This window comes from Ochlerotatus camptorhynchus, unplaced genomic scaffold (genome assembly GCF_037179485.1).
Source record: "Ochlerotatus camptorhynchus isolate MF236.1 unplaced genomic scaffold, CSIRO-AGI_Acam_v1.1 ptg000840l, whole genome shotgun sequence".
Classification (NCBI taxonomy): Eukaryota; Metazoa; Arthropoda; class Insecta; order Diptera; family Culicidae; genus Ochlerotatus; species Ochlerotatus camptorhynchus.
In genome coordinates, this window is record NW_027041300.1 from 565153 (window position 1) to 578359 (window position 13207).

At 36.4% G+C, this 13207-nt stretch overlaps 2 protein-coding genes across 7 annotated transcripts in view; one reads left to right on the forward strand and one right to left on the reverse strand.

Moving 5' to 3' along the window:
* The window catches only part of LOC135715273 (band 7 protein AGAP004871), a 609777-nt gene that overhangs the window by 365226 nt on the left and 231344 nt on the right, over positions 1-13207 (forward strand). The window lies entirely within an intron of this gene.
* The window catches only part of Fhos (Formin homology 2 domain containing), a 290675-nt gene that overhangs the window by 13099 nt on the left and 264369 nt on the right, over positions 1-13207 (reverse strand). For all 6 annotated transcript variants that reach the window (XR_010519023.1, XM_065238599.1, XM_065238600.1 and 3 more), the window contains 2 exons: positions 4748-5307; positions 4233-4379 (listed from right to left, as the gene is read on the reverse strand). Coding sequence is in view for 5 of the 6 variants with exons in the window: in XM_065238599.1 (XP_065094671.1) it covers positions 4233-4379; positions 4748-5307 (707 nt within the window). In the remaining variant the exon portion in view is untranslated. The remainder of the gene's footprint in view (positions 1-4232; positions 4380-4747; positions 5308-13207) is intronic.

Genomic DNA, 13207 nt, shown 5'->3' on the forward strand with positions numbered 1-13207 from the left:
TTTATTGTCATTATCAGTGACCAAGCCCCCCACCCCCGTGTCATCCAGTGACGCTACGCCACTGCCTGGGGGTACCCGGAATATATCCGGGTGTATTCTATTTGGTGAGGCTACCAATCACCTTATCATCGTATTTTAATGTGATTTAATGGGTTTTAATTCAATTCATATTCAAGCAACTTCCCCGGGGTACCCGGAACATGTCCAAGTGTGTCCAACGTGGTCTGGAACACTTAACACGACTTGCATTGATTTTATTTTTGAATTCTGTAGTAATTTGATGTGTCGCATGATGGTTTTAATACGTTTTCCGTTAAATCCAGCGTGAAGGCCCATATTAACCGGATCTTATTCCGGCCATAATTCCGGAACCGGTTCACCGATTCCAAAAACGTTTAATAGCGTTCAATGGGACCCCAAGACCTATCATTTGGCGCCGAGTTTGTCCAAATCGGTTGAGCGGTTGCTGAGAAACGTGAGCGCATTCCTTTCGTTACATACACACACACATACACACATACAAACGTACACACACACACACACACAGACAGGCTCCGATCTCGTCGAGCTGAGTCGAATGGTATATGACACTCGGCCCTCCGGGCCTTGGATCGATAGTCGGTTTTTCAAGTGATATCTATACCCTTCTTTGTAAGAAGGGTAAAAACGGTTGAGCATGGGATTCGAACACTGGTCCTTGGCGTGATAGATTTGTAACTTCCTAACTAGACTAATTCCGAAAGATGACTTACCTACACGCGTGACGGAATCTATTTTTGACATAAAGTATGAGACGTAAACCAACATGCCATCCTTTTAAATTTGTCGAACCTCTTAACGGAATCCCTTTATGAAGAGCTTTGAGTGTGTTGGTTTGTTTCCTTTAAATTCTGTTATAATTGCTTATCTTTGGATAGATACGGGTATTTCATCTACTACTTACAGACTTCATCAGTGCCAAGTACATAAGTCGTGTTGAGTACTTGGTACTGATGAAGTCTGCAAGTAGTAGATGAAATACGCGTATCTGTCAAAAGATAAGTAATTTTAACGGAATTTAAAGGAAATAAACCATCACACTCAAAGCTCTTCACAACATGTCATGTAAAATTACGTGTGCCGAGACTGAAAAGTTTGAAAGTACGTTTGATTGAGCTGAATTTTGCCTCTATTATAGCTTAATTTGATGTCAATATTTACATTATTTTTTCTAAGTGTGTAGGCTTAATATCTGTGATGTTGTCATCAATGGCAGAAAAATAATATTCTATGGAGTAGAAGCGTTTGGTTCGTCATAAAGATGTTTTGAAAGGTACTATTAGAAGCTTCATCTGCATTATCATTTCAACTTCTTTAGTCTTTTTAGTCTTTTCATGTTTTGTTCTGGTATTTTATAAATCAAATCCATAAATTATCATCTGAGAAGTAGCAAGAAAACATTTTTTTTATGAACATACGAACATACGCGGGATGATTTCTGCATCACTTATAGTACATTTATCTAATTCTTATTTAAAAATATGTATTGTGCGTTACTTGAATAGTTATTTTCCAATGAAAATTTTACGTATGAGTGCTCATTGCAAAAACATGACGTGATATCAGCTAAAGTCTAATCATAGTATCACGATGAATTTTACACGGCACTTCGATGGATTCGCTTTTGCATGCGAATTTACTAATTTTAGATATCTTTAAAATCAGTAAGCATATCATCATAATCATGATTATTGTGTTGTTTTAAGTAGATACTAAAATAATTTGGAAATAGAATAAAAAGGAAGATAATTGACACCGTTTTCAATCAGAGGACGAACAGTAGGGGGGGGGGGGGGCTCAGCTTTACAACTCCCCGCTCCCTACTGCTCTTTCGATGTACATTGAGATCCCCAACAACAGAGCAAAATTAGATCAAGTCCGTATGGAAAACAGAATGAAACTATTCATTTGCTTCACAAAAAAAAAATCCAAATCTGGGACTAAGATTGAAAAAATATGAAGAACAGAAGATTTAAATTTGATTCGACATCTAAGAAAAAAGTTATTAATCTTTTACTTTAGGCCACGTTCCCGTCACATACCTACAGGCGTATAAATGGGTTGAAGATCCTGCGATGAAACATCTTTTTTCGAAGTCTTGGATGAGGGGAGGGGTTGTCAAAATCCCTCTAAAACTGCTATCAGTGTTTGAAAAGTTCGCGATACTTCGTGAGTCATAGTGAGTTTTAGTGCTGTCTACGTAGTTTTTGGACAGCCTTAAAGATCGCTACAAATTATCCAAGCCCTAGAATTTAATTATTTTATTGATGTCTGTTATCTAACAAGCTTTCAAAAGTCTCTAAAATTCAAATTGTTTTAGACTAGCAGCATTATAGAAGCTTATGAATGATATTGATATTGTTGAGTCATTTAGCTGAATATTGAATGGAATAAAATTGTTCAGAAAATTTAAATTTACATTATTTAAGATCATGAAGAGATTTCAGACTAAGATGAACCTTCAAGACCGTGGAACAAATTAAAATGTATTTAAAAAATCCACATTTGAAATTCCTAGATTTTATTTCGACATCTAGGGCCTTGAAAGCTTCCCACAAATACAATTTAAAAAAAAACACACAAAATTATTGCACAATGTTCAAGGTTCATGAATTTGTAGAAAAAAAAACTTAATATGAAACTTTATCAAAAGTCGATGAGAATTTCTAAAGAATGTTAAGACGTACATTAAGGGAATTCTGACGAGTATTCAAATGTAGTTATGGGAAGAGCTTGCTGAAAAGTTTCAGGATTTCTTCAAGATATTTATAATTGTTCATTCTTGATTTCTGGTGAAAACTAAGGATAATTCTAAGGAATTCGCAAGGAGAGCATAAAATGAATTCCAAAATAGTTCTGAAGAAAATCCCAACAAAATCATTAAGAGAATTCAAGGAGCATTCCAAAAGAATCTTTAAAAGAAATAACACGCAAGTTCAATTACGGTTTAACGAAACAAGAAAAAAAAAACACTTAGGAAATGCTATGGAAAATTGAATGGAATTTTAGATGAATTTTAAAGAGAATTTAAAATGAAATCTGAAAGAGCCTTCATGGAGGCTAAAATTTCATGATAAATATGAGGAGAATTCAAATTCAAATTAATTGAAAGAAATCCAAGTATGTTCAAAGAAAAATTCCAAGGTAGTTCGGAGTGAGATATATGACGCTCCATTTGTATGTGCATCAGTTTTTTAATATGAATTTACTTTATTTTTAACTGAGCATTTAAACCATCCAATCTTCAGAATTGTAAACATATGCCTGCTATAATAAAAATGGAGTAAATTTGTTAAGCGCGCCGAAACGTACAGTTATGCTTTGCACAGTAATTCTATATCTTTTGGTTAATGTAAGTGAACGGTGCATTGATAAGCGTTAGACAGATAGAAACAATGATAAATTAAATACGGAATTTAAAGAAAAACAATTTCAATTTACGGGAAAAGGATATTATTTACAAAATCAAATTTTTAATAAAATCTACTAAGAACAGATATATAGAAAGGAAACAGAAAACTTAAACCACATATATACAGAGGTTACAGAAAACTAACTCTACGGAATAAGATAACAGGGTCAGGAAAAATAAGATAAAACATTCAATGAATTTACTCGAAAGACACACTTTTGAAACTAAAAAATTCACTACCGAAAAAAAAACAAATTCCATCAGAAAACTCACCTCCTAGTGATTGGTTAAATAATATGAAGGGATGAAGTTTGAAAGTTGAGCCAAATTGAGGAATTTGTTCACAGTTATCATTATTTCCGACCCAAAACAATGAACGTCAGGTTTTGAATTTTGATTGAGTTGATGTGATTGATGCGTGTTGCAGAATGTGGAAGTATACAGAAAAAAAAGAACAGAGTAAAACACGAGATAGACATTCACATATTTCGGTTTCTGGTAAGTAGAAGTGAAATTAATCAGTACACTAGCATTTCCGGTATGATGAATGAATTAACTACGCCGATGACACCATCTCCCATTACTGCCCAACCGAACCAATGCTAGAAAATAGGATTTAGCCGTACAATTAGTTTTATACAAAGTAGAAGCCTAACCAGTGAAATATAATGCGAAATGGTGTGCAACTCGAACATGTGTTAAAACAGCCTGTGAAAAAGAAAGGATGAACATTTCCAAAACCCCCACTACCCTGGCAACCACCCGATTGACCGCAAATTACCTTTGTCATCAGATCTTTGGCTCTGGATTCGAACAAATGCTCCAGCTTCTGAGTGTCCACGTTGGCCTCCGGCAGCTCGTCCCAAATGGTGCGGTGTATCGTCGCCGGAATCATATCCTCGCGAACTTCCTTCCAGAAAAGTTTCACCTACAAGTGCCGAGAGGAGCAAAATGGGAGGGAGAAGAGGGAATGAAAAAAAAAAAAGTTAAATTGCTTTCTGATTTGGATTTCCTATTTGGTTTGGGATTCGCATTGTAACGGGTGAAATGGGATAAAAATCTCTGTGATTGCTTTGGGGTCATTCCATGTTGAATCGCCGCTATGACATTTGCAAATGAACAGATTTATGTAAATGAGGTTTTTTTTTAAAGAATGATTTAGGGAAACAGGTCTCAGTTAAAATGCATGCCAAATGAGAATTTAGGTTTCATTTCACAGTCAGCTACTAAATTATTCGGCATGGAATGTTGCCGTAATACAATCTAAAATGAATGAGTCGAACGCGCTCTACTCACAGTCTTTTTGTTCTTCTTGATTGTATTCGTCCCGCTCAGGTCGCCATTGGTCATTCCTACCAGGTTTGGCAGTCCTCCGATCGGGAACATTGGCGGCATTAGATTGGACGGTGGCGGTGGCATTACATTTATCGGTGGCATCAAACCGCCGGGTGGTGGAGGAGGTGGCACTGCTCCGCCAAAGCCCCGCGGTGCAAGCACATCCTTATCGTCGTCGGACGTGAGATCGGTAAAGTCCAAGTCACACAGATTCAGCTTCCGTGTCATGTTTTTCACAATCTCCTCCCAGTGGAGTTCATTTTCGGATTTTTTCTGATCTCCGCCCAGCTTTTTAATGTCACTATCCACGCTCGGTGACCGGGAGATATCCTTGTTGCTCTTGCTCTTGGCCAGTCCTTCCTTGGCTTTGGAAATCAAACCGGACATGTCACCGATCCGATTCTGGGGTTTGTCCTCCTGGGGGCTCAGCGGTAGATTCGAAAGCTTTTGGGTCAGGTCTTTGACCGTGTGATCCTTCTTTAGTTGAATTATGAGTTTCTTTTCTTCGCTGTCCGATTCAACTGGTGGGAAAGGGGAAAATAGGGTTTCAGTGATAATGTCTGTTTTACTTTTATCTGATTTATGTATTTTTTATGGAATGATAATGTAATGAAACATTAAGTTGTTTCCAAAAAGCATGAAAAGGATCCTAATTCATTTATTATTCAGTTTATATTTTCATAAGGTAAGTGATCCAGTTTTAATTTTCAATTTTCATTATTTTTACCAGAATCCAATTCGCCAGACTGGACCAATCCCCAGAATGTATATGTTCTTGCATTATATATCTTTATTTATCCCAGATCATTAACTGCATTGTGAGTGTAACAAGTCTCAAACATTATTCATGTGATTTGTTTAAATGTCTCATTCTGTTCTTAAACAAAGATGTTAAAAGTTCACACTTACAATTATCTCTTTAAAAATATATAGTTAAATTAAACTCTATCCCATTACCATCTTTCTCATTATGGTGTTTTCCATGTATGGCATATGAGAGTCCCAGGATAACGAAAATCCTTTAACAACAAATTCGTACTAAATGACCTGAACGGCCGAAAGTAGAAATAATAAATTAATTTGAAAAAAAAGTTTCAGTTCCAGAACAACAATCAGCAAGCCAAAAATATAATTTGAGGATGGCTTGATTTTGGCTGATTTTCCAACATTCTATGCGTTAGGGAAAGTTGGGGATACTTTATCCATGGTCCTCCAGGTAATTCCCATGATTTCAGAAATGTTTTTCATCATGCAGCTTTGTTTACATGGCTGGCTATGCGTAGTTTAACGGGTTGAATGCTTTCTTGTATATACGTGGAAAATGGTGTATTCCGGACTTTTATCGTCAAAATTCCTTTCATTGTTTTTAGTACGTACATATTTAGAAAACATTTTGTAAATTTAAGGTTTCTGAGACTGCCATATACGAGTGTCAATTTTGACATACTATTGAGTCATAACAGAGGCAAAATCCAGCTCTATCAAACGTACTTTTCGTCGAGAAACAAACTTTTAAATCCCGTAGCACTTAATTTTACATTACATGTTTGTTTGTTTACATATCATCCTGTATGTTAAAGATGGATTCCAACGTGTGTAAAATTAGTTATTTGTAAGTGTGTATACACCCACTCTTATAGCAGTTAATCACTGCCATTCAGATGAATCAATTGACTATTTGTTTTGATAGAATTCAAAAGAAAAACTTAGAGTTGATGTTGAGAGACTTGATTACCGAAAAACCATTAGCTAGTTTGTCTCTGTATTGTAACAAGCTCAAGTTAGACCATAGTAAATGGCGACCTGCGGACCCTTCACAGAATACGAGGCTGGCGACGTGTAACCATGGATCGAGTAGAGTGGAGACGACTTCTTCGGACAGCAGAGGACATCAAGACCTTTGCCTGATTGGTAAGGTAAATCAAGTTAGACCAAGTCAATGTTTTAGTAACGACTGCTCGAAGTAATAGACACAAATATGGAATTTAAATTATACTGGCTAAGATATTGACATATTTAAACATAATTTTATATTCTTTAAAAACTACTTTTTCTGCACACTGTCATTCTCCAACCATCTTCGTTTGGTTTAAAGGCACTTTTACTGATTCATAACCGAGCATTATTGGGTTTACAATACCAAATGAAAGTATAAAAATGAACGTAATTGGTCTTTTAATCATACATTTCTGAGCTCATTCAGAGAGTTGACACAGTAATACCTGAGATAAACCTTCACAACGTGAAAAAATTGGATGGAAATCCGTTTTCAAATGCGTTGCCAATTATTTTCATCATTCAAAGATAGTAAATCATATTTAAAACATTGGTAACTTTAAGGATTTTACGGTCTTTTCATCTGATTTGTGTATTATAATATGCATTTTTAACCACTTTGTGCAAAATACATCAATGCCTTTATAAAACTCTTAGATTGCAAATTCTCAACCAATTTTTGGAGTGTACATTCTTTAATGCCGATAATCATTTCTATCATTTTGTTCAAAAGAACTGCCCAAAATGTTCAGGTATGGATGTAAGGAAGTGCATCTAAAACACTGAGTTGACAGCCGACAAAAGACTCGCTACAGAAGTGAAAAATGCCTAGAAAACGAAGAAGAAGAGTTTAATCTGCATAAAGCTTGAAAAGTTGTAGAGAATCGCTTCGTATTTGAATTCAATTCTTCAAATTCTTAATTCTTAATGCCGAATGAACCAAATCAGCTGGTAGTTTTTTTTCTTCTTTTAATTCCTAGTCAAAATATTATTATTTTAACTAATATAACTGAAATCCATACATGACGAAAAAAGTAACGTTATTTTATTTCCATTCATCATACACAATAATTTGTGGTCATCGAATAGCATTGTTGAGTCCAAAATGGTGACATCTGGTTTTAAGATGGCCTACAATATGATTAATACAGTCAAGATTCTTATAGTACGGATTCGTTCTTGCCGGATTCCAATGGTACTGTTGCCACTGGATTAATATAATACGGTCGACCCAGTATTAACGGATACACATACCATATGGGATTTGAGCTAATTGGGACCAAACACTGATTGTACGACAATTTGAAGAGATAACTTTCTGATGTCTTTGAAAAAACTGTTAAGCAGATAGTTGGCAACCTTTTGGAAACATTCAGTTTCCAGTAGGTCACAAGTCTGGTCCTGTGAAAGATCCGGAACATCCGTAAAAGTGGTCAATTCATGAAATTTATCCTAGAGCTCCGCAATTTTTTCGATACCACGCATAAACGTCTAATCTTAATGAATTCGGAGTTGTGACCGGAATATAGTCCTTGGGGATCACGATATGGTCCACTGGAAGATCCGTAACATCAATAAAACTGGTCAATTCCTGATACTGATCCTAGAGCTCCGCGGTTTTGTCGACACTTTTCTAAGACGTCTTACCAAGTACAAAAATGTTGCCTGTTGATCAGTTAGTTGAACATTTCAGAAGAATATCATCTGGCTGTTTAGCTAATAACTAGATTTCCTGAAGTTCAATTAAAATGTTGTCTTGAGCACAGATGTAGCTAAGAAAATTTGCTATAAGTACAAATAGCAAACTTACCCGTAAATCATTATAGCAAAAGCCTATGATTGGAAGAACAAAAAGCTCACTTTTCCATAATAATTCCCATATAAACTTCAAAGGGGCAGTACAGTAGGAGTTCGCAACGAAATTTCCTCATATTTTGGGAGAATGATCAAGGCCTGATATTTTGAACCAACCTAATCTCCATGCTATATGCCACGAACATTCTGCCAATTTTTGATGTGTTCCAGCCTCCAAACATTTTGGATTAGTGCTGAGATATGTCATTATCATTGGCATACTTTCGCGCGATATTGACAAAATTGTTCATCAGATAGTAACTGATAGACTTGATCCTCAAAAAAACCTTTATCAAAATTTCATTAATTGTTTTGTCAATGACAGAGATTCAACTGGCAACAAAAAGTGTAATTTCGTGCATTCTGAGTCACATTATTGTTATCCAAACAGTTTAGAACGTAAATGCTTCTGCACTGTTATGGCTCCATGTAATTGTTTTGCTCAAGTCGTTTAATTTCGGTTCAAATTTAGCTAATAAAAAAAACTGAACATGTTCGTCACTGACAATTGACATAGTTTGACTTGACGATGACTGTTAGCTCAAATGAGTGACCAAAGCAGAATTTTGAAAATCGCCGTGTACTGTCGACATTTTGCAGCATTGTTTCGGATACCCCCAGGGAAGTGACCAGAATCTGTCCTAAACCAAAACCCATATGCGACACACCAACTCATATGAGAACTCGACAACAACATTTATGGTCATATTGGGTGCCCTGGATTATATTGGCCCCATCTAGCCATGTTCCAGGTGCCTCCGGAGAAGTGGCCAACTTACGATATGGATCACAACCTTAAATGTGACACAAGTTCAACCGTAGTCATATCGAGTGCCCAAGACCATATTGGCCACATCTGGACTCATTCCGAGTGGCTACATTCTCACATGGGCCAACACTCATCATGCGACACTTCAATTCACATGAGAAGTAAAAACTATGATCGTTTAGAGTCGTAATGAGTATCCAGGACCAGTTTGGCTGCATTCAGACACGTTCCAGATTCCCCAGGGGAAGTGTCCAAAATCTATCTTAAAGTTAAACCTACGCAAATTACACGAGAATTCTAAAATAAGACCATTGATGTTCATATTTAGTGTCCAAAAACACATTGGCCACAGTTGAACATGTTCCGTGTTCCCTCGGAGTTATGACCAGAATATGGTCATGGGTAGCTAAGTTGAGTATCCAAGACTACATTGGTCACACTCGGACAGGTTCCAAGTGAGTTACCAGAAGCTTAAATAGGGTAAATGTTAGCTTCGGCCCATTGACTGTTTTCGGTAACTAAAATTTAAACGTTCATTTCACTGTATGTTACCATTAAAACACTTAACTGAATGTAATCAAACAATTACTCAATCTTTCAGTTTCAATCTGATTAAATTTTTACGATGGAGCAATCATGTTATGCCAAATATTTCTACGCCTTATAAAATGTTAGCTTAATTTTCGAACAAAGTCTATTGCCTAAAATTTATGGCATCTAGAAAATCATCTAGTGAAGATTTTATACAAAAATATGCATTCTGGAAAACTTGCACTTCTCTAGTGAGAGCGAGTATTGTCGGTAACCAGTTTTTCTTCGGCAACCGTTCCATTTGAACTGCATGTAAATCTGCTGTTCTATTATCGGCAACTCGAAATCAGCTACAATTTGAAGTGCGTGTGTTGCATTTCAAGAAAACCTTGCTAGATTGCTTTTTCTCAGTGGTAAAATATAGTCAAATTGAAGCTGAAAGCATAAATAATCATTTGCATGCATTCAGCGAAGTGTTTTCGTAAGAAAATCCAGTGAAAATAGTGTTTCAATTTGGGTTGCCGAAAATAGTCTGTCATGCCGAAGCCGTCATTTCCCCTATTGAATTTTTTTTTTAATTTCAGCATAAAAAAAACATTTGTGCACACCAAATTTTGGAATCGAGTTCCAGCAGAACAAATTGCTGAATGGCTTCCAGCTAAACTATATCTTGCTGCATGTTCAGTAATTTGAGATATTTTGCTGGATGCTGAGTAACTTGTATGAAACGTCAAAATCATCACCGTTCACTCTCCCGCGTATTCTGTTTTTCTTTTGAAGAGAATAACTCATCATGAATAACAGGTAACATATAATTAGAATATTCGCAAATGTATAATGAACTCAATATTTACTATGGATTACATCTGTAGATGCAAACATTGCCGGATTGACAATCAAATGAGTTTAAAAGTGAGTTTTTTATCAGTTTGAAAACTAATCCCAATTCAATTGTTTTGAATCAAATAACTGGTCTTTCAGCAATATCATTGACACTCTAATTTGCTGGATATCCAGTACATGTTGCTGGATTTCCAGGAAACAGCTTTCACTTTTACATAGGGTCAATTTGCTGGTCGTTCAGCAAAAGTATTTTGCTGGAAGAATTGCGGGTTTTACAGCTCGGAAAAATCCAGCAAAATTATTCTGGTTTCCAGCGATATAAAAATAGTGTGTAAGAAGTCAAGGGGTAGGTCACTCGACACACCAATCTTGGGTCATCTTTTCTGTCAGTGTGCTGCAGGGGCGCCGATTGTGCCGGTCATAGAGCAAGCTGCGATTGTTTGTAAAATATCCATCCCGGCAACCCGGTATTTCTGAAACTTTGAATATTTTGGTTTGAAATCGCAAGGATAAACCGGATTGAGGATGACACGGGAAGTGGTGGATATCCGAAATTTCGGTGTTTTGTGTTCATATGATAATAGCAATTCTGTGTTTTAGGGTTTTATAATGCCCTCAAAGGCATACCATAGCCTTTCGTGATATGAAAGTAACGGTCTATCAGCGGCCGGAAAGAGTTGGAACCGGTGGCGAACATTGTTGGAGACCGACTATAGAGGATGATGAATAGACTTCTGTAGTTTGTTTTGTGTGAGTTGCAGAATTATTTGAATTAAGGGTACTAATGGGGTCTAATTAACTACCTCTTTATCTTGAGCCCACTCTAAAACCTACATTTCGTATTTAGATCTAAAGTGAACAACTAGTCTGAGTTCCTCTGCACACTTAGAAAAAAATTATGCAAATTTAGGTGCTCTGAGATTGACATATACGAGCGTCAATTATGACATAAAAATGAGTCATAATAGACGCAAAATTCAGCTCAATCAAATGTACTTTTCGTCGAGTAACGAACTTTTCAGTATCGGAGCACTTAATTTTACATGACATTTTTGTTTACGTCTCATCCTTTATGTCAAAGATGGATTCCGTCACGTGTAAAATTAGGTATTTCTAAGTGTGTGGTATATTGTTGTGAATAACTTCAATGACAGTTGTCCAACAGTGCTCCCATTTTATTTACAACAATCCAATACCTAAGAGATTGTGCCGAAGATGTGCCGATGGATGTGCCCAAGCTGTGTCGAATCTAACTTCGGCACAATGTGCTGAGTGACTTACCCGTTGGTAAGATGTGTAAGTTTATGTTCTGAAAGCTAATTAATACTGCAAACTTTTCTGATATTGAACACAATAGACACTTTTAAATCAAAAAAATCAACAACAAAAAACAGGTGAACCAGCTAAAGACTGAAAGTCTTATAATAAAGCAAAAAAAAAATCATGGCACATCAACTTTTAGTAAAATGTTTGACTATTCTTTTCACTAGTGTACTTGATTGACGTAATGGTTTATTTTCTGGAACCATCTTCATTGATTTGAAGATTTGTGCAGAAAAGCTACAGATACCGAAGCCAAACAAAATAACTTAGCTGAGAGTCAGCGCCGTTTGGTCGCCGTCACACAATCCACTTACAATTTAACTTTTACATTTACTTCACATTATAAGTTCTTCACGCAGCAAAAAAAAACGTCACCTCAATAACGCGGTCTACTACGATTACACTTGAAGTCTTTTGAATCTTAAACATCCTGAAACAGTCCTCGAAGTTAAAGTAACCCACATCTGAAATCCTCCCAAGGTTCACCAAACCTAATGGAAGTGTTTTTTACCCGTCACATAGCCTTCAGACTTCTTTCCAAAGATCTATAGGCTCACTGGAACTTTTGGCCGGTTCAACTTAGCGTTCTTTGAGCACCTCCACAGTTGTTCATTTGGAGCTATCTATCCAGTATCATTTTTACATTAGTATAATTGTGTGGCAAGTACACAAAATTCACAATTCACTGCATATTCTTCGCCAGTTTGTGTTTACAATACCGTCTATACTACTAAATACAATGCACAGTGGTCCAGAATGCATATTTAGGTGGAAGGATATGTTTTGAACCTGAAATAGAAACTTTAGACGAAAAGTCTCTTCTACTAAGTTGTTCCTTGTAGTTAGGTCCTCATTTTTATGAATATGAATTCTTCTTATTCTTCTTATTCTTATTCGCATTTCAAGCTTATTGCTTAGTGCATATAAGGTTATTGCGTTCTCTCAACTTAATGTTCTAAATGCACTTCCACAGTTACTAATTGAGAGCTTTCGATGCCAATACCACTGCATGAATTTATATATTGTGTGGCAAGCACAATGATACTTTATGCCCAGGGAAGTCGAGAAGATTTCCAATCCGAAAGATTCCCTCGACCGGACTGGGAATCGAACCCGCCGCCTCCGGTTTGATAATACCGTGCCTTTACTGACTAGGCTATGAGGCCCCACTTATTATGAATTCTTGGGTGGTTCTTATTATCATTAAACTAAAAAATCTAAAGTTTTTGTTTGACTAAATTAAGGTATACATTCTTAGCGGCGCCGGTGGTGTAGTGAAAAGCGTGATAGCTGAGCTAATTTCAAGCACATTTGTATAAAAATAC